Genomic DNA, 22935 nt, shown 5'->3' with positions numbered 1-22935 from the left:
GGTGTTGTGGTGTGCAGTACCTGGCTCATGGTGTTGTGGTGTGCAGTACCTGGCTCATGGTGTTGTGGTGTGCAGTACCTGGCTCATGGTGTTGTGGTGTGCAGTACCTGGCTCATGGTGTTGTGGTGTGCAGTACCTGGCTCATGGTGTTGTGGTGTGCAGTACCTGGCTCATGGTGTTGTGGTGTGCAGTACCTGGCTCATGGTGTTGTGGTGTGCAGTACCTGGCTCATGGTGTTGTGGTGTGCAGTACCTGGCTCATGGTGTTGTGGTGTGCAGTACCTGGCTCATGGTGTTGTGGTGTGCAGTACCTGGCTCATGGTGTTGTGGTGTGCAGTACCTGGCTCATGGTGTTGTGGTGTGCAGTACCTGGCTCATGGTGTTGTGGTGTGCAGTACCTGGCTGATGGTGTTGTGGTGTGCAGTACCTGGCTCATGGTGTTGTGGTGTGCAGTACCTGGCTCATGGTGTTGTGGTGTGCAGTACCTGGCTGATGTGTGTTGTGGTGTGCAGTACCTGGCTGATGTGTGTTGTGGTGTGCAGTACCTGGCTCATGGTGTTGTGGTGTGCAGTACCTGGCTCATGGTGTTGTGGTGTACAGTACCTGGCTCATGGTGTTGTGGTGTACAGTACCTGGCTCATGGTGTTGTGGTGTGCAGTACCTGGCTCATGGTGTTGTGGTGTGCAGTACCTGGCTGATGTGTGTTGTGGTGTGCAGTACCTGGCTGATGGTGTTGTGGTGTGCAGTACCTGGCTCATGGTGTTGTGGTGTGCAGTACCTGGCTGATGTGTGTTGTGGTGTGCAGTACCTGGCTGATGTGTGTTGTGGTGTACAGTACCTGGCTCATGGTGTTGTGGTGTGCAGTACCTGGCTGATGTGTGTTGTGGTGTACAGTACCTAGCTCATGGTGTTGTGGTGTGCAGTACCTGGTTCATGGTGTTGCGGTGTGCAGTACCTGGCTCGTGGTGTTGTGGTGTGCAGTATCTGGCTCATGGTGTTGTGGTGTGCAGTACCTGGCTGATGTGTGTTGTGGAGATGGGGACCGAGCACACAGAGGAGTGGCTTGGGGAGTTGGGAAGAGACTTGCAGGGTCCAATAGACAGCTGCTGCTTCTTCCGAGTCGCTACAATCTTCTGGGCAACTAGAGGAGAAAATAAAGCAAAACAAAAACACAAAAGGCAATGTTACCGAGTTGATTTATCTGTTGCTCTGTATGTGTCTAGCGATAATTAGGAAACTCTGGCGAGTAAGTAGAAGCCAGTGTACGTGTTTTCATTGTAAAAACAGTTTCTCAGTGAAGTTGGTAAAGCATTGTTAAAACCATGGTTATCCATAGTAAAGCACAGTAAATCCATACTACAGATTACACATAGCTGAGTGAACTGGGAAACTAGTCTGGTGTTAACACTGGGTCTATAGAGAAGGAAACAGCTTGACATTTAAAGAGAACTTTCACAGATTTTTTTCTCAGCTTATCCTGTTCTTACAGACACAAAAAACATCAGTGTTATTCATGGAGAACACGAAGTCTGAACACAAAGCTGTGCCATTTTCCCCGGAGGAAGCCAGGTACTGCAGCTTAGCCCAGTTTCAGCTACAATACCAAGAGCTCATTTTCAACTATGAATTGACACAAACGTTCCAGAAATGTCATGTTCTAGTTAGTCTTGCCCACCACCAAAAAAAAGGCTGTATTGACAAAACCTTTATCAGACAATATTTAAACATCCATCCAAATTCTGTTTCATCGGATGGCCCAGGTGAAATGAACACTGAGGGAGTTGCCAGTCATTACAGGTCAAACCACTCTATAAACCTCGACAGTGCTGACGTGGAGGATTTTGTTTATATATTATCTTGTCCATTAGTTTCCTGTGATGAGCTCTCCGGCAGGATTTGATGAATTCAGTACTCAAGAAAGCATTCTAAAAGAAAGTTCCACTCCAAGAAAAAACCCCAGATGTGTTCCAACTAAAGATTAAGCAATTATTAAACAATTATGAAAGTGCTTGAGCTGAGCGCTTCATAATTCTTCCCCTGATCAGGCTATTATCATATCGAAAGGGCAATATCAATTAATCCCGCACCATCCAGCATATTGATAACAGCCCTTCTGCCCTCTAATCATTGAAAAATTGCAGAGGAATATGGAAGCACTTTGTCATTTCACATCCCTTGACTGTATCGATCAGGACAGCAGGCCGGTTGTATATTAGCAGATTTCAAAATCATTACGCAAAACGCAGAGCGGCAGGTCATGTATTAAAGGCCAATGAAAATTAACCTTTCATTTTTTAATCAGGAGACTTTGATAAAGGCAGGGGGAGGACTGGAGGGGAGAGAGGGAAGCAAGCGGTGAAAGGCACTTGATAACAGCAGTCAATTGCACAGAACATTTTAGCTGGCAAGGTTTCTGTAAATAAGGGTACACACAATATCACAGTCCTAATTGAAAAGGTTCAGTGAATAGCATTTTTAGTTTATTTGTAAAGGAAGTACGGATAATTTTTTTACCCTTGATCATTATCAGGATCCTGCCTGTGCTAACATGGGTCTCACAACCTGAAATGCATGTTTTCAGCCAGGCAGGACTCAGATAGAGTACAGAGAGCCTTCCTGCAAAGTCTGAGGCAGTGTGCGGGTGTGAAAGGGTTAACGCCGCCAGCTCACCGCCCATCCATCTCTGTCTGCACCCCCAATAAACCTCACGCTGTTTCAATTCGTTGCAAATGAAGCTATTGTTTTAATTGGCCCTATTAAAATAATGAAGTTTAATGACAAGTCTGTAATAAACATTTCCCTTCAGGTGAAAGCCAAGTCCAAGGGCAGGAACGATTCTTTAATGTGGAACGGGCACGGCCATGTGCAACACTTCGCAGAACCCAAAAAAGAACTGGACTTTTATCTAACTATTTATTTATTACAGCTACTTGTGAAATTAAAGAACACATCGAGCACATTGCTGCAGTTAATTGCTAACAAATTCCTTACAGCTTAGAACTTAGTTCTCTTGATAAACAATGAAAGTCAGTCTGGAGTAAGCAGGTTAACCTGCATATCTTAGGGCCAATCTACAGTAAAAGCTGAATCCAGAGCAACCCTATACAGAACCAACCCTCCTCCCTCCCCCCACCCCCCCAAAAAAGGAAAAATTCTGATATCAGATTTATATGATTAATGTGACCATTCCATTCCCCACTGGACCCAGATTGAGGGGGTTCAATTTAAACACATAATTATATCAGAGTGCCTGCTCCTAAAAACAACTGGAACCTGTCCACCAGTTTCTCATTTTCAAATAATAACACAAAAAAATAAATAATAAAAGAGTAGATACATCATGACACACAAGCAATGGCAATAGAATAGATTCTTGGTGTGCAGGTAATTATATATATATATATATATATATATATATATATATATATATATAGAGAGAGAGAGAGAGAGAGATAGATAGATAGATAGATAGATAGATAGATAGAGAGATAGATAGACAGACAGACAGACAGACAGACAGACAGACAGAGAGACAGACAGACAGACACACACACAGTGTATATATAGCCCTATAATAATGCACCAACGAGGTCCCATGCAGTATATTAACCCCCAGCCATGTGCAAATCTTCATGTCTCTGCTCCAGGGTAATAGCCAGTGTAAATGGAGTGGCCTGGAGATATATCTCTACATACACATATAAAGACATGCCATGCTGTATTTTACTTTAACTGTTAAGAACAGTTATGATAAGACCATGTTAAATATTTAAACTGTACGGCTAACACAATTTAACTTTAACCATTAATCTTTGTTCCCACTGCGGGAAGACCGTTTAATGTAATGGAAACGTCTCACATTTTATCAGATTTATGACAGGGGAAAAAAAAAAAAGCTTTCACTACAGTAAAGGGCATTCACCAGTTACTTTATAATTCCAATACAACACTGTACATACATAATAAATTAATTATATATACATAATACAATAAATGAATATATTATATATATATATATATATATATATATATATATATATATATATATATATATATATATATATATATATATAAATATATATATATATACACACACACACACACACACACATTATATATATATAAAAACTTTAAGTATTAAAGCAGCCAGTGAGTCACTGGTTACATTGCAATGAACAAGCCACGGCAGAGCGCTTTTAGATCCAGAGCAACCCCAGCAAACCGCCTGTCTGACACCAACACAGAGCCCTGCTCGCTCACTCGCTCGCCCTCCATCACACTTTTGGTAATGAATATAGTTTCTTTAATTTTGCAAAAGCTTTTCTTTTGCAAGCCAGGAAGCAGTATCACAGTGCTCTGTTTCATGCTACGGTAAATGCACATTTAAATGTAAAGCACTTGCTGTAATGTAAACCCAGGACTATTACTAACCAATACTTCACTCCATTTAAAAAAAAAAAAAAAAATCGTTAGAGTTGTCCATCTTCGTTAGTGACCCAGCTTTCATGTCAGGACCATTAATTACTGGAAGGGGCTGCTCCCTCTGTACTGTCGCCGCCTAGAGGCCATACCTGGGCATTGCGTTACTGTGTGCCATGCAAGGAAAATGAATTTGTATTTTGCTGTTTTTGTGAAATCTGGGATACATATGAAGGAGGTTTCTTTATAAACCATCCAGTTACATATACATGCTGTTTCATCCTGAAATTCTCCATTACAAGATCTTCTACACAGCACACTTGGTTGTAGCAAGGCTTCCCAATGTTTCAATAGTCTCTTGTGAGGAATTCTGGAAAACCGTCTTTATGCCAGGTATCATTTTGAAAAGGAAAAACGACTGCAACCATACAGGTGAGCTCAGAGGCTCATTCAAATCAAGCTACTTTAAAAATAGAGAAACCTGGAGCAATTTCTATAGGCAGATCTTGTAAACTGATTACTCGAGAAATCTAGTGCTTACTAATTTAAGACCGATTGCTTTAAGCAAGTGCCAAGTTTGCATTTTTGGGGGGAAAAGAAAAAATGATTTTGTCCTTGCTTCAAAAGAGAAATAAACAGCAGTCATAGAGGGCAACAGAAACTTTGAAACACATTACAAAATAAGAATAATCCCTCGACCTTTGTCATAATGTTCAAGCAACAGCAGCATATTCATTACACACATCCAGATAAAATGATTACACACTTTTTGGACCACAACACAAACAGTGGCAGTGCTATGATGGCTGGTTGAGACTGAGCCTAGACACTGAACCTCTCTCTCAAACTGCCACTATACTCCACAACATCCAAAAAAAGACCCTATACAGTCCAAGTCAACAACTTCTCAGCACCGGCTAACCTTTCCCTCTGAAAGGCCGCCCCAACACTTGGCAAAGCAGACAGTTGTGCCGTTGAAAGAGTGCATTGTGGAGAGTTGATTACGTTCCTGTCAAGTCTGTTAGCTGCGAAACGCTATAAATATTAGCTAATGAGTCATAAAGAGAGCATGTCGGATCAGGCGCTATGTGCTCGGCCCCCGAGCTGTCTGGAGAAAGGTCAGAGTTGTATCTCTCTTAAATCTCAGTAATTATACAATTCCTGGGACCAGCTCCCTGCTCTGTGTGACCTCGCCAGCCCACTGGGGGTGACCCTGTGGGGCACCATGTGCTGATTCGGGGGGGTCCACACCCTGCAGGACGCTGGGTCGTACAGCCAGTGTGTAGCCTTTACATCAATTTCTGTCTCCTAATGAAGAGGCACTGGTTAAAGAACTCATTCAACGTGTTATCAAAACACTCCAGAACTCATTTATTTTAATAAATCGCCCAGTCATCCAACTGATTGCACTTCGTTAAAATACAGAATACAATAAAACAGCAGCAGCAGGAGGAGGAGGAGGAAATGTTTCAGATAGAAAGGCTCCACCCCTTTTCAAAACATGACCTCTCGCTTGTGCACTACTGACAAAAATACTGGGTTCAGCGGAGTCAATGGGTACTTAAAGTTTCTGTCTTAAAGTGGCTGAAGCTGACAAAATAATTCCTTTTGTGTAGCTCCATTCACTACACAGGTCTCAGTTCTGAATGGGACGTCATAACAGATTTGAAAGAAATCTGTTTGCAAACCTTGCTTTCATTCCTGTTAGGGGTGTAAATCGTTTAGAGCTTAAACGTTTAAATGTTAGTAAAGTGTCAAACGTTTTTAATTTTGCTTAATCATTTAAAATTTGTGCGGGTCAAATATTAAGAAGCGGGTGTCTGCAAATAACGGCTACTCAATATTTTATTTTATTACTTCCTACCTTTGTCACGTGGCATCATTGTCCTTGGATATTCACCTCCCAATGTCCCGCATGCTAGTCTCCCTCTGCTGAAGCTGGATCTAGCATGGAGGAGCTGGGGTCCAGACATGCAAGCGAAATGCAATTAAATTCAGGCTGAAAACAACACGGTTAATTATTGAGACGATCATAAACGAGTCTTTTGTTGAGCCAGATTACAGGAGGCTGTGTTGATCTTTTTGTTTCTTTTGCTATTCTGAGACTCGAGAGATGTTACTACGTTTTTTCAGGTTTTTTAACAGAAGATTGCTTCCATTTTATGTTTATTTATTTATTTTTTACTGCTGCCAGTCAGATAAGTACAAACTATTGCTATTAGTATTTTTTTTTTTTTTAAACGACATATTGATTCTTTGAATTAATGTGATACTGTACTTGGAATAAAGTCAGTTTGGGGTGAACAGAACTAGTTCTTGACTCATATACGGTAAGTAGGATAGATTAGCAATTTGGATTCTAGCAGTGTTCGAATAATTAGACTGCATAACATTTCTGTAATAATGCAATCAATGCTCTCGCCCTAAAATCAAAACAGACCCTTATCATACCCCAATGCTATCATGTTTTCAGACTGCTTCACTGTTTTTATACATTTATTTATATATAGGGCTTCACTAAATAATTATTTTTTATTTTTTTCTATTAAACAACTTAATATGCGACAAATCTTTAATAAAGCTATAATGGAAAATATGCGTTTTGCTGGACACACTATTACAATAGTTATGAAGAGTAACTGTACTTAAATTAACAAATATGAGTCGCTTCGGCATTTAAATGAAAAAGTAAGACAAGCCCACATATCGAGGGGGACGCGTACTACCCCCTTACACCAGTCTTTTCAAAATGTTTCTATTTTAACGTTTAAACGTTTAACTATATATTTATAAAAGTTGAATGTTTATTAAACTAAACAGAATCTAGCACCCCTAATCCCTGTTGTTAACCAATCATCATCTTCCCCCACTGACTGACATGCTTTCATTCCTGTCGTTAACCAATCAGCAGCTTCAACTTCAACCACTTTAAGAGCACTGAAACAAAGGCGGGGAAGTCACAAGTCTGTATGGTTAAATGTACTACAATTTAGTATAAAATAATAACAAATCATTGTATCCACTTAATCATGTTATAATCCCAGCATTTAAACTATTGAACTATTAAAAGATTATTGATCAAAGGGGAAAACAAATTGAATATCATATTGAAGAAAATAAAAAATACAATACAAACAATACACATACATAAATCTAAATCTGAAGAAAATGTTGCCAGCCAACTAAAGAATTCCTCTGTCACAGCTCAATTACTGTCCGCTAAGAAAACAAAGGCAGTGCGAGCGAGTCTCAATACACTTATTACTGTACATTAACAACATGCCCTATATCAGGCTGACGCAAGTGTGGCGGCAGTTCCAGCGATCCAGTAATTGGGATAATTAAATTACCCAGCCATACTGGTGTTTTAATGGGGACGATTTATCCACTCTCATCTGCTCCATTCTGACCTTCAGACAAACCCATCCCTGACCCAATAAACCCTACATGGGGAATGTTTTTGCATTGTATTAGTCCTAATGCACATTACAGGCTGTTTACATCAACGCTTATCCAATAATCTAATCCAGACTGCAAAATCTGCCCCTTCAGATTGACCCTGTTTAAATAAATTGCTTCTCATTTTTATTCTCCCTAGAATAAACTCTATAAACTTACTTGGATGAACTGGTCCAATTATTTTTAATGGTGAATGTTATGTGTTTATTAAAGTCACAGTCTCTCTTTTCCTCTTAACTTGCTGATACACTTCTTCTATTAATAATCCGACTCGCTTAAAACATACGGTAAAGCACCAGAGTTCTGTATAGGCCATGAATGATTATTAATCCGTGAAAACATTTTGTTTGGACATACTGAATACTTCCCAGAGCTGTGTGCTTTTCTTTACAGGACTCGGAATCTACTAATTGGAAGTGCATTTAATAAACAGTCTCGAGTTAAATGGGAGCGTGTTGTTAATGACAAAGAACCTAGGTGGCGCTCACTAACAGTATTCTCAGTAATTCTGTAACATGCTACAGCAAACTTAGCTCTATCCAGAAAGGACCCAACACAGTGCCGAGTGCTCAAGCCACTGAGGTTTTTTGTTATAATAAACTGATTTGTTTGGTGTGGGGCGTCTCATCATGAGACCTCATTTCACACAGTTTGAAATAGGTGAAATATCTTCTACAATAAGAGATGCCCTGCACACAATGTACACTCTTACAATTCAGGTAGGTGCAGCTAGCACTAGTAATTAGGATTTTAATTAAAAACACAGCGTTGTCGTATTAATATCTCAGCGTTGTCATATTAATATCTCAGTGTTGTCGTATTAATATCTCATTTCAAGCTTAACTCGAGATTTCACCTGGAGGAAAGTAAACATGAGTCTCGCAGCCACAAATATAAAGAAAGAAAGAGAAAGCAGCACTCTCTTTCACATTATTATTATTATTATTATTATTATTATTATTATTATTTATTATTATTATTATTATTATTATTATTATTATTATCTCAAAATTAAGGTTACGTGAATAACAAAACGCCAACGTGGGAGCATCAGACTAATTCAGGAAAACTAAACTGTACAAACACACACATACGCACATTGCTTCAGGCATGAAACCGCTGTCAAGACACTCCAGCGACACGAAACATTAAAATAATCATTTTCAACCTCATCAGTGAATTCCACTTTGCTGGATAATTAAAACATGTGATTAATTGTGGATAATGAAATGAAATATGCAGGGAGACAGCGTCAGTAATAATAAGGAGTTTAGCCTTTTCTTGCTCCCAATTTCTGCGGCTGATGGACTTGGCAGTGACACACAGATACACACACACACAACCCAGAAGCAAACATGAACACACACAGATTGGGTTATATTACAAGAGACGTGACTGCAGCCAAACAGTGTAATCATTAATGGGATAATAACCAGCCATTTAGCATTGTAATATCCCTTCTGCTCCACATGCAGCACAGAACAGCAAGCCTCACTGATGCCAGCTCAGGAACTGGGAAACAGAAGCAGAGAGCAAACTTATTATACTGACTCTCAGGAAGCCTTCACTGGGAATTGGACACTGGTTTGAATGGAATGTAGGTGCGTGAAGAAGGTACCAGTTCAAAATGAAGTACTGAACATCAAAAGGAAAAGAGTCACGGTTTCAAATTGCTAAGAGAAGCTAACAGTATACAAGATTGGGAAAAGGTGATTTACCACGTTTTGAGACTGACAGCTAAGAACTTTTGTATTTTATTGGAATTAAAAACATCACCATTCAAGTCCAGGTTTTTTGTTTCAATCAGTTTAAAAAAAACAAGTAAATCTTTAAACAGAAGTAGTGAGACAGAGTGTGTTTCAAATGACTGAAACTCTCAGTAAAATCGTTCTGATGGTGTGAATAATGATCCAAAGTACTACTGATATACAATATTTCTTATCTTGCTTGCATATGTACAAATCTATCTGAGGTCTTTTTAAGCCCTTTTCACACTGGCACTCCTACCCAGCTCTGGACCTGGGTCCCAGCGACCCACCTCAGGATGTGGGTCGACACACTTCGACCCAGGGTTGAGTGAGACGAAATGCATGACGGCCGTTCGTAAGCCGACGACATAAACAGCCACACCTGCATGAAGGTTTTACTTCCACAAGAAACATTTTTATTTAGCCATATTTTTGTTGATTAAGACACAGCATGAGCCAGATTGCAGCAAGGATGAAGAAACATTTGTTCTAATCAACATTTGGGCCAATGGTTCAATCCAGAGAAGCTGTAACAATCTGCTTCCAGGGAATTGATACACGCATTGTGTACTTGCGTTTTTCACCCAGGTCAACCCTGCTTTATCAAAAAGCAGTGTGAAATCGTGCAGCCGACCCGGATGACACCGGGTGCTGATCCGGGTAGGTTCTGACCCGGGTAGAGCATGCCAGTGTGAAAGGGGCTTTAATAGATTATAAAAAGATTCAACTTTGTATTATTTGCCTTTCAGAAACAAGAAATGCTGTTCAATTCATAAATACATACATACATACATTTCATTAACAGACGAGATTTAAAGCAATGAGTAGTGTAGTCCATCAACAATGACCTCAAACCATTTCTAATTGTGTGGCCTAGCGGGCAGGATCAGACATGCAAGTGCACTGCAGTGGATCCCCAGGATCATTAAGCAGAACCACACTCAAAGCCAGGGTGTCTAGCAGACAGGGAAATAGATCAAGAAGCCATCAGCCTCACGAGCATGATGGACAGCAGAAACAAGACATCACAGCCCATTTTCACATTGCACTTTGATCACTTTGTGAAATCTTTAGTGCATCAGTGACCCAGGTAGCATCAGTAAAACTAATTGTACCAGACTGGTATACTTGCTACCATATCACTGCATTTCTGAACATGGCCACTATGAATATTAGCATGCTTCCTTTAGATGTATGTCTTATGCTGAGAAATGTGAGAGGGCATCAACATCTGCAAGACGAATAGGCTGTGTGACACAGTGCAGTGTGTGAGTTTAAGTTTTATAAGCAACTTGACTTGGCAACTTCCGTTTTCTTGGCAAACACCTACCCCCAGCCAAGCGAGCTCACCAAATCTTTTAGTAAAGACAGAATACTGTTATAACATCAATCAGTTTCTCTTGGGATCATGACTGGTGGTGCTTTTTCTGTGGATCTCTAATGTGTCTGAATTGGCAGTAAAGAGCTGGTCAACGACGGCACTGTTAGCCCTTACCATCCTGGAAGACCCTCTCCACGTTGAGCCCGTAGGTGGCGCAGGTCTCGTAGTACGTGCATCTCTTCAGGTCATTGGACAGCTTCCTCGCCCTGGCGTCGTCAATGACTCGAGGGTTTGCCGAGCTGATAGCGTCTGCAGAGAGAGGAGGCTTCAGCTTTAACATTAAGTGCAATCAAGCCTTGACTGTTGCAGGGTGGACTGCAATTGTGTTAATCGTTCCAAGTTGTTGAATACATAAATGTCAAATCGCCCAACACCAAACCTATGGCTTCACTGAGGTATTGCAAACACAATCACCTGAAAGGGTTTCACTGTGCAGACTCCTGCATAGGCTACTACTAGTTTCAGTTTATTAAAAATGTGGTTTATTACCTCTATCTGCTAATTATTGTGCATCATGTCTTCCTACCCTATACAATTCTAAATGCATGTAACATGTTTTGAATACCAAAAATCAAGCTTTTTAACATTGTTGTATCACAATCAGCTTGGAACGTAGACCTATTTTTACGCAGTGTATGCTGACATCTAGTGGCATCACATTGTAAATGATGCATGCTTAGCAGCTCCTTATTGGCACATTGTGGGGAATGACTATTCCAGAGCAAAATCTATTTTTACTGCGTGAGAAACGGAGCAGCACCGCAAGACTGACCACAGTTATTGTCATATACATTTGAGCTCAACATACTTTACTGATAAATACGTATTTCTTTTTAAATGTAGGTATGGGAGACTCAAACATTGCTGCCATCTCTACTTGAGATTACCCCACTAGTCTCTTCGGGTTTGTGGCAGGCTGAGGTCCTCATCTGAATACTGTTTGTTTCCTTGTCTGCTGCACAAACCCAGCTTGACACTGTTGGCAGGGATAGGATTAATTCTATTCCTGCCAAATCCAGGAATTCGGCAGGGTCTTGATTGATAACTGATGGTCAATCAAGACCCAGCCACCTGGTACACAACATCAAGTTTTTGTTGGCAGGTTTAGGGAAGGGCTGAGAGCTGCTAGTCGTGCTCTCTCCCTGTGCACTGTGACAGTACAGTTCGGGCACGGTCTTCATTTGTGTTTCTTTAACTCTCTTGTTGTTCCTGTTTTGTGTGCGTCCACGCTTAAACTGCAGCTTTCCGACTGGGTCTACATCCTGCCACTGGCCAGCCTTGGCCACAACGCTCCCCTCTCACAGGGTTATTAGGGAGTTCAACTGCTCACACAAATCTGAGGTATAAATAAGAGCTCACAGTTTCATAAGAAGTGCACTCTTGATTTCACAATCAAACTTCTGGTGAAAGAAAAGTCCATGTGTGGTGATTTAACAGATATCCTCTGCTTCAGCAGCACTCTGATGAATATTATTATATTATATTAGAATATTATTATTATTATTATTATTATTATTATTATTATTATTATTATTATTATTATTATTATCAGCAGCAGCACACCAATGCTGTGGAATAACCAGCTAAATTATGTAGCCAATGGTAGCAGTTGCTCTTATCTACCTCTCATTTCAGTGCATTACCTGGCTTCCACTAAGCTTTCTACTTCATCTGGGAGTGCAATGTTTTAATTCAGTTGTTTGATGAATGAATTTGAGGAACTGTATAAAATATCAGTAACATCAGGGAAGAGAACTTTCCGTTTGGAGTATAATGACTGACTTCATTTTTTGTAAAGCCTCAATATAGCTGAATTCTACCCCATCATGTTTTAATGTAACCCACCTCCCCAGCCAGCATGCAGCTCTTCTCATTAACAACTTTGTTTAAATTCAAAACGCTGGGAGTTTTCTGTTAGCTACATGTTCAGACATTTAAAAAAGGAAAATCTTATAAACACCAGAAGGCAGGAGCTGTCTTTTATTAACAGAATAATTAAAACGTTTTAGGTTTCAACACCTCTCCAAGTACAGGAGCAGTATACTGCAGTTATGACATTGAACCACTAGATGGTACAAAGTGGCTAGTATTATATTAGATTATTAGGATTATTAGGCATCCCTCCCAACACACATTCCACTGACCTGACCGAGCTGCATCCCTCCCAACACACAATCCCCTGACCTGACCGAGTTGCATCCCTCCCAACACACAATCCCCTGACCTGACCGAGCTGCATCCCTCCCAACACACAATCCCCTGACCTGACCGAGTTGCATCCCTCCCAACACACAATCCCCTGACCTGACCGAGCTGTATCCCTGTCAACACACATTCCCCTGACCCGACCGAGCTGCATCCCTGTCAACACACATTCCACTGACCTGACCGAGCTGCATCCCTCCCAACACACATTCCACTCACCTGACCGAACTGCATCCCTCCCAACACACATTCCCCTGACCTGACAGAGCTGCATCCCTCCCAACACACATTCCACTGACCTGACCGAGCTGCATCCCTGTCAACACACATTCCCCTGACCTGACAGAGCTGCACCCCTCCCAACACACATTCCCAGTACAATAACCCACCAACACTGTTTTCCCCTGGTAATGTAGCCTAGAAATCAAAGTATGCTTATTCCTATAATCCAGGAGTGTGTGAAGAGACACACAGGGTGTTCATGTTCATTTAAGGACTCTGGCACATAGCTCCTGCAAAATTAAACATTCAATTTGCATTTGTAATGTGTTTCCTCTGTGTACCCAATTGCTTTGAAAACAGTCTGTTACCCTTGAGTATTGGATCAGGAAAACGGTGAGCAGAACGAACATTACCCCATTTCTGTATTAACCCTTTATTCTTCATCATCTTCACTACCTTTGAAATTGCCTTTACCTGCATAGCAGTATAGACAGAACTGATTTTGCAATACTTCCAACCGAAATTAAGAAAATATATTTTGCACTCACAACTGATGTGCCCACAATGTGTGATGGTAGTAGATAGAAGAGGTTTCCACATTTTATTTATTGTGGGCTGCATAGACAACCCTGTCAATTATAGTGGAGGTTAAGGGGTTATACAGGTAATAAGCAAACCAAAATCATTTTCTCACTTTTCATTTGAGCCCAGCACAGTGCATTCTCGTAAGTGCCTTATCCAGGTTTTCAATCGAACTCCTGCCACGTCACATTACACTCACCTGACGTTGCCTGTGAGTGTGTGGCACAGAACGTGTGGTCCTAATACCTGCTGTACAGCAAGGAAGTGGATTGCCAGTGTGGCGACGGGAGACATTGCTTTCACCCAAGTGAAAATGAAGTCTGAAAATCTAGCAAAAATTACCTTTGAACATTTTACTGTAACTTTTTACGAAAATGTTTTTAAAAGCCTTGGCTATCACTTGATCGACTGGCCACTGGAAATCTTACCCTGGGTTCCGACCAGCACCATGGGGATGTCGGCAGGGTTGCGATAGTTGCCCATCCTGCTGTAGTAGTGATAGACCGTCTGGAAGCTGATCTCATCCTCCAGGCTGAAGACAAAGATGACAGCATCCACCCACAAGGCAAACTGACGGAGGGCAAGAAGGAGGAGAATTGTGATAATCCAGAACACAGGGTCCCCAGGACAGCGAGGTGAAGTACCTGTGAAGGAGGCTGCCTGGGTCTGCGATCTGCTGACTGCCACTTCGGAGAACCATTAGTTTCTAGATGTCTTATCAGCAAAGGTACTTGGAAGACAGTTACAACGAAAGTAATATCACAAGTGGACAGTCACGTGTCCAAGTGCGGTATATGCAAAATAATATCTCTGCCACTGAGGATATCCATCACCAATGGGGCATGATAATAATAATAATAATAATAATAATAATAATAATAATAATAATAATAATACAAAATCATGCATTTATAAATTAATCTTCTGTATTGATACCAAATCACAAATGTAATTTGTCCCAACTACAGAGTAATTAGTTTATAATTATTTTATTGTATTATTTTAATAAAATCTTGTAATCTTTGGCTACGATTTCCCTTACTGAAAATAATTAAGAGTAATCCTCAGCAATTTAAACCATGCCCTCGAAGCATACTCAAGCTGCCAGCTCAGGAAATGAGTTTCTGGGATTCTAGCAAATCACAAAGTGTAAACACATTACAGAGAATCTGTGTCTTCACTCTGCATGTAAGCGCCAAAGAAAGCTGCCAGGTACACTTCCAGTTACTGACTAACAAAAAAAAGTGAATGATCCCTAAGTGGAACGGCTTACAAGCTGATCCCACATGAAGATCCATTCCTTGTTTCTGAATTCTTCATAACATGTTGACTGTTTTCCAGACGTCTATTGGTTATTGAGAACACAGCGTGTATACGCTTCCTCATAATTGGCCAGGTAGTTCTCTAAATGTTCACTTTCCAAATAAATAAATAAATAAAGAAACAAACATACAAACTCCTGGATCATTTTCAACAGAAAGAAAGAAAGAAAGAAAGGAGAGCTATGCTATATTTCTGTAATTACAATAAAGCACATTATTATTGATATGGCTTTACAAACGTAGCCACTTGCGCATGTGCAGTACCCACCTGTGTCTCCGGGGGGCCCCCTTCATCTCTGATGAGCAGCAGGTAGCTCTGCCCATCCACAACAATCTCCTTCTTGAAGCGGCCACCTATCATAGAGAGCAGCAAACACTGAGAGGGGGGGAAAGACTGCAGTGTCTCTGATGCAATACAAGAGACTGCCACAAGAGGGACCATCAGGGGACAGAATTCACCACAATCTGACAACTATTCTTTAATAATATATATGAAAAAAAGGAAAATGTATTTATTTAGGAAGAGGCACAAAGCTTTGGAACGTCTAGAAATCTGCCTCACAGTTTGTGATTACTCCTTTCTAAATATCAGACCACAATGATTAAAAGAATTTCAAAAGTGTAATTATGATCATTTCTATGTCCACTGTGGTGCTACTGTCCCTGAGAAAGTCTCTTGTGTAGATATTCAAAATCATGTTGAAAAGGTTCTCCTGGTTTTGTGGCAGTCGATGCGGATTCCATAAGAGTGTGTGAACACACACAACGGAGCCTCCTATGCCAGAGGCCCTGGTGTGCGCAGGGTTAAAGTGAGTATGTATGCGCTATGTCATCGCTACAGAACAACAACAGATGGGTGTGTTTCACGGGGAGGGGGCCCCCTCCCCCCCTATCCAAATCCTAAACCCCCAACCGGGATTGGGGGGGTCCCCCCCCCCTGCCCCCCCAGTGACGTACCGCGACGTTACAATGTGATGTTCTTTCCCTTGTACTTCCACTAGATGACATGGTCCCCCTCCTCTCCATGAGTAATTTTGTCCCCTTCCACATACTCTTCCTAGGCTAATTGGATGAACATTACCTGGAGTACTGACACTCAAACAGAAACACTGGGAGGGTAACCTACACTCATGCTACAAAGGGCTGGTGATTATCTAACTGTGCCAAAGAAAACAATCCTACAATCAATGCTTTAAGAAAACACTCCTGCAATCACTGCTTTAAGAAAACACACCTGCAATCACTGCTTTAAGAAAACACTCCTACAATCACTGCTTTAAGAAAACACTCCTGCAATCACTGCTTTAAGAAAACACACCTGCAATCACTGCTTTAAGAAAACACTCCTACAATCACTGCTTTAAGAAAACACTCCTACAATCACTGCTTTAAGAAAACACTCCTGCAATCACTGCTTTAAGAAAACACTCCTACAATCACTGCTTTAAGAAAACACTCCTACAATCACTGCTTTAAGAAAACACACCTGCAATCACTGCTTTAAGAAAACACTCCTACAATCACTGCTTTAAGAAAACACTCCTACAATCACTGCTTTAAGAAAACACACCTGCAATCACTGCTTTAAGAAAACACTCCTGCAATCACTGCTTTAAGAATAAAAATGAAATACTTCTGTTGATTGTTTTTCAGGTTGTTTCAGCTATCACTGCATTAGCACATTGTTAACCTCTGCTGTTCCTTCTCTTGTTTTTATTATGATACATGTGTGTTAATCAGTGTTTACAATACGAACATCACGTGCCACGGTTTAGACTGGCTTAGTGTAGTTGTAGGTGATCTGCAGCTAGATATGGGGCCTCAGGAAACAGCGCTGTACAGTGAGACTAAAAGATGACTTCATTCCCACGCATATTAAAGTATTAGCTTCAAGGCAAGACCAGTTTTTTATTGTTTTGTTTTCATACAGTGTTATCAGGACCCTTTACTTTCTCAACACTGCAACTGGAACCTGGGAGCTGGAATACTAGATGTGATTCCATGCGCTGCCAGGGATCCACACCCACAGCCTTCTCTCAATCTGTGTCCATTTTTCCTATACAGCCTTCTCTCAATCTGTGTCCACTCTTCCTCTGCGTGACGGATTTCACTATCTTGGAGAAGCAGATGATTTAAAACAATCATGGCCAGACAGGACTCTTCTTGTCTTGTCTTGCCTGTGTGTGTTCTCCTGATTGGTAAAGTGGATCAGCTCAAAAGGATTGGAGGAGATTGAAAGATGATCTGTCCTGCAGAACGGACACACCAAAGCTGGGGCAAGAAGTCTTCAAATCTTGTATTTAATGCTCTTGGGCAGATGTGAATGTCTCATAACTAACAACTGAAGGTTCATTGATTTCTCATGAGCCTCAATTGATCAAGTATAAATGAAATCTCCAGAACTCATTTTAGGCATTCGGATGCCATGCTTTTCTCTGGGGGGCTAACCAGCAATTGTGATGAATACATAAACATGGTGCTTTAGAGTGCTACAACTTCCACTATGACCCATAGGAGGCGCTGCGTTCCATCACGAATTCACTGCTCTGTGACTACAGTCATTTCTTTTCTCGACAGTATGAAAAGGCACACAAAAGACATAGCTACAGTATAAGTGAAAACAGACCCATTTCTACCTTTATGCCTAAAGCCAAGGAAATTAAGATGTTTAAAAATAAATAAATAAGAAAAGGTTAGCAAAGCTGACATGCTGATTGACTCCTGGCGACAAGAACCAGTAAAGAAGGTGAAAGGGTACATGCACTGGAGGGGAATAGAAAGAAGGAGGAGAGACAGAGAGTCATTGCCCAAGAGGGGGGATACCTTGTTAAATTCTCGGGTTATGTTTATATATACAGTACCACCTTGTAAAGTAATCTATGCTGTTCTTCTTTCCCTAATGTTAATATCCTCTCTGCGCACATCGTGGACTCAAACCTGGAGGGATTCAATTAATAGGAACACCATACAGTTTGGCTGGAATGGTACTCCTCTCTGTTTCCAGAGTTCTGTGTTGATTCTGTTCCCATGTCACGTACAACAAATCAAGCCATGACGCAGCATAACATGAGGATCCTACTTTAAACATTTCCACTTTCTTGGGCTGAGCAAACCGTTGTTGTCATCAGAAACAGAATCTGGCAGGCGCAATGCAAAGCCATTCAAGCACTGGCTGAATCTGCACAGTAAAAAATGTGTTTCAGTTTTGTGGTTGGCAAGCACCTTTTGGGGGGGGGGGTCATCATGTTGCCCGAATAAAATACGTAAGCTGGGCTCCAATTGGTGAAAGGAATCCTGCTGTAACCAAACACTTAATGTCAAATGAACGAGAGGCACGTAAGAATAAAAGGTAACAGCTTTTCTAATACACAACTGTAATTTGTTTTTTTTCCCCCCCCAATGCATCTGACTGTAGAATCCTAGTTGCCCGCTGCATTTGAGTTCTTCCTGGATCACAAAGAATCACATGATACAGTGCTAGCTCAGCAGAGTATTACAACATACATGAAACAATAATTGAACAGCTTTTCCTTGCAACTAAATTATTTGCTAATTTTAAACTGTTAGAAAATGTTTTCCTCCTCTCCTAAGAACTGACCTGCCTTTGCATGGATTGACGCTTGGTGTTTTTAAATGCTGCACAAGCAGTGGCGTGGCTTTGTTTCAGAATGACAGTGAGGTTAGGCAATCACAGGGTCGTCTTCTGTTTTAATGTTAGGAAGCTGCTTGGCTGGTACAGCACTTCTGCACATGCACGTGTGTATTTATAGCAAGTTTCCTGTTGTGATGTCATCCCAGAAAGCCCAAGCAGGTTTTTCACTGGGAAAGCATGCAAGAGCGACAGTCACATGTGGGAATCTGGCTTCTCTTTGTGAAACCACAGTGGCTGGATTGGTTTAGCATGATGCACTGAAGTCAGCCAGTCACAAACTGATCGAATAACTATACTGCGTGGTATGGTGCAACAATCCAGAGACAGGCTTAAAACTGTAGGATGATCACTAAACAAATACATGCTTTTCTGCCCCCCCATTACAATTTACTGTGCCTATTTAAAATCTACACTGAAATATGATCATTAAATCAATGCATAGTTACTTGAGGCCTAGAGACCATTTAGTTTTTTGATTTTTCAGCACATACGTCTAAAACTGAAATGAAACTGTTAATACCCAAAAATAATTTCTTTCAGCCTGGGCCACTTCCTTTCAGTCTAACTTCTCAGTTTTTTTTCCTGTGTCTGCTCAAGAGACCATCACTGTACTGCATTGGCCATCTTAAAATGCAAGGCCAAAGAGAGGTACTGTGATCTTTAGAATCAAGACACAAAACATGACAGCTAAGAGCAACACAAAGTACTGCGTCGAAATGTAACTTAATAAAGCATGGTTCATATACAACCTCTTGCAAGAGAATTTACACTGAATAGGCTGTAATGTGCATCACACGACAAAACGTCAAGCACAGAGTGGAAACAACAGGAACGTGGCAGGGTTCTGATTGCAGTGATGTGGTTTATCTGACTTCAGAGAGCAGTAGAGTTTCTTGTCTTATTCTGAGAAGTCTGTGCACAGTAAATGTGAGTTAGTGTACGGTAAAGAATGGAAATTTTTATTTCTGGTGCTTTTAAGTTTATTTGAGAGCTCAGGTTTAGGGCTTTTATGATGGGTGTACAGTTTGCAGGGATTTGTAAAATTAAACCATGAGCTACATCACTGTTCTCAGTTCATTATCTCAGTCCATTTTATAGCATGGCAGCCACTCAGCAGACTGTATCTCTACACACGCTGGGAAAGTCTCTTCAGGTGGACTGTATTGCATCTTCTCCTGATACTCTGGTGTCTCATGGCCACTGTCACAACGCAACATCATCATGAAGCAATACAGCACTTTATGTTTTTTTTTTTTGCACGGGGATGTGAAGAAACTGATATTCAGCTTAATGTTGCAAATCATTCTTTTGAAGCGTGCACCCTGGATTCCTCAGGATTGAGATAATGCCCAGTGCTCTGCTCAGGAGTACGACAGCATTCGAATCATCACACTCGAAGGATGACAGGTGCAAGAAACAGAAACACAAATTAAACCCCAGGGAAGTGCCGAATACCAAGGGCCACAGCCAGGCACACAGTATGAGTGCATACATTGCACAGGTTCCTGTGTGTACTCCATTGACATTAACCACACGGTACATTAATCTAAAGTGTGCTTTGGCTGTGCTTTTTCTTGCCACTTGCTTCCACAGAAGCTTTGCAGTACAATTCTAAAGGTAGAGCAAATTTAACAGGTTATACATACTGGGAGAGGCTCAGTGACCTACGTACCGAGCCCTTCAAATCAATTATATCTCAGAAATACAGGGATTTCCATAAGAGCCTTCTCTAGCTTCAAGGTTAGTCAGTCTCGTCTTCCTGAACAGGCTATAAATATTTAACTCCTGGCAGCAGTTTCAGCTAACTCCAATCCAGTCTAATTAAAATCTGACACAATTCCCTCAAGTTTCACAATAATCACCACTTTTAATTACTTCCTTCCAATGTATAAAGGCTGAACTGTACTTACTGCTGATTTTAACATATTGCTATGGAAACGTGTTGCTATGTGGGCTGCTTTCCAACCCCAAGGCTGGGAATAATAAATAAACAATCAAATACATACCCAGAGTAAAAGTCTAAATGCCAAAACATTTTGCAGTTCCTTAAACAAAAATGTAGCTGCTTTAAATGAATAATGCAAACTGTTGGTGTTTCATGGATTATACATGGTAAAGAAACAAATACAGACAGAAGAACATTAGATTAGAGCATGGTTACCTTCACTTTGCTTTGATACCAAGTAGGTTTCTAAAATGCAAAGAACCTGCTAGAAACTACTGGACAGACATGGCAATGGGACACTACGATAGACTGGGCTCAGAATTAGAGGCACTACCACAACCAAATACACCCACCATGACACTATAAAGAACCACTTACCTCTGGGATTGTCTACTTTTGAGACCACAAGCAATGGTCTCATATAGATCAAACTGTCATTCAACGGGGCTTTGCAGACTTGTTTTTCTATGTGTTCTGAATAGATATTTGCGTGTAATGTTTCAAGATGAAGAGGTTACAGAGATGATTCTTTACAGTAGAATGCACATCCAGTTATCGTGAAGGGATCTCCGGGGCTAAGCTCTCATGAAAGCTTCCGCTCGGACATGGTTGGGTAAGTGGCTTTAATTCAGAACCCTGCTCAAATGCAACGCCAATATTAGGAGGGTTTGGAACATGGTGTATGGGCTCTATGGCCCGAAGATGAGGACAGGCCACTGTCATGGAGACAGAAAGACAGAGAGAGAGCATAGTTACCTGCATCGATGTCTGCTGTAAAAGGGACAGCCCGTAAGAAAAAAAGAGAGGAAAGAAAGCGAAATCAAAGATCGGTTCCCAGAGGAAGTTTAGTGCAATCATCCGAAAAACAAAAATGAAGAAAGAATCACTGTTGTGGACATCGCTCAGTATATACACACGGTTTTGAACACACAATGCACAGGGTTTCATTTATAGCGTTAATATTAACAGTCATGTAATACGCTTCTTTGGAATAGGTTTACTCTCAACAAAAAACCTCCCACAGTGCAAGACCGTCACATGGGCTGTAATGTGAAGTGCTGTAAAACACTACCTAAAACACACAATTAACACAACTAGTAAGAAACAACTTAGAAGCCTTTTAATACTCATTCCTGAGTTGTTTATTTTTTAGTTTTGTAACAAACAGTTTTTTTCTTTATTATAAATAGTGCAAACTTCACACTGAAACAGAAGCTCAACTGTGTCTCAAAAGCTCTTTACCCCAGCCATGCAGCCAGCACATCACATCAGCCATGCAGCCAGCACATCACATCAGCCATGCAGCCAGCACATCACATCAGCCATGCAGCCAGCACATCACATCAGCCATGCAGCCAGCACATCACATCAGCCATGCAGCCAGCACATCACATCAGCCATGCAGCCAGCACATCACATCAGCCATGCAGCCAGCACATCACATCAGCAGGAGCCACTGTGATCGCTTGGGGAGCGGAACTGAAGACAATAACATCCAGGGAACATTCAGACAAACAAAACGGGAAGCGCTAACACTGACACCTCACACACACGCCTGCCCTGCCAGCTTTAAGGAAACAAAGTTCCCCACCGGAGATCATTTCCTCAGTATTGCTTCATATTGTAAGGACAGCCCACACAAACACACACACACAGAAAGACAGACACAGACACACACACACACACAGCAAGATAGACACACACACAGAAAGACAGACACAGACACACACACAGCAAAACAGACACAGACACACACAAAGCATGTGTTTCTGTGTGTGTGTGTATCGTTCTGTCTGTCTGTGTGTGTTTGTCGTTATGTCTGTGTCTGTTTCTGTGTGTGTGTGTCTGTGTGTGTCGTTCTGTGGTGTGGTCTGTTTCTGTGTTGTGGTGTGTCGTTCTGGACTGTTTCTGTGTTCACAATGTCTGTGTTTCCTGTGGTGTGTGTGTGTGTATGTATGTCTGTCAGTGTATGTGTGTGTGAGACACACAGACAGACATACA

The 22935-nt window shown here is 41.2% G+C and overlaps 1 protein-coding gene across 7 annotated transcripts in view; it reads right to left on the bottom strand.

Annotated features, from left to right (window-relative positions):
- The window catches only part of LOC121322894 (arf-GAP with GTPase, ANK repeat and PH domain-containing protein 1), a 197854-nt gene that overhangs the window by 76751 nt on the left and 98168 nt on the right, over positions 1–22935 (bottom strand). For 3 of the 7 annotated variants that reach the window (XM_041263443.1, XM_041263439.1, XM_041263442.1), the window contains exons 4-8: positions 21691–21705; positions 15606–15691; positions 14444–14585; positions 11121–11255; positions 1013–1140 (exon numbers count right to left, since the gene is read on the bottom strand). In XM_041263443.1, the coding sequence (XP_041119377.1) occupies positions 1013–1140; positions 11121–11255; positions 14444–14585; positions 15606–15691; positions 21691–21705 (506 nt within the window). The remainder of the gene's footprint in view (positions 1–1012; positions 1141–11120; positions 11256–14443; positions 14586–15605; positions 15692–21690; positions 21706–22935) is intronic. The other 4 variants (XM_041263445.1, XM_041263446.1, XM_041263441.1 and 1 more) reach the window with 2 other exon arrangements.

Source organism: Polyodon spathula, chromosome 11, assembly GCF_017654505.1.
Source record: "Polyodon spathula isolate WHYD16114869_AA chromosome 11, ASM1765450v1, whole genome shotgun sequence".
In the NCBI taxonomy this organism is placed as follows: domain Eukaryota; kingdom Metazoa; phylum Chordata; class Actinopteri; order Acipenseriformes; family Polyodontidae; genus Polyodon; species Polyodon spathula.
Note: the sequence above shows the minus strand (reverse complement) of the source record. Positions and strands in the feature narration are given on the sequence as shown.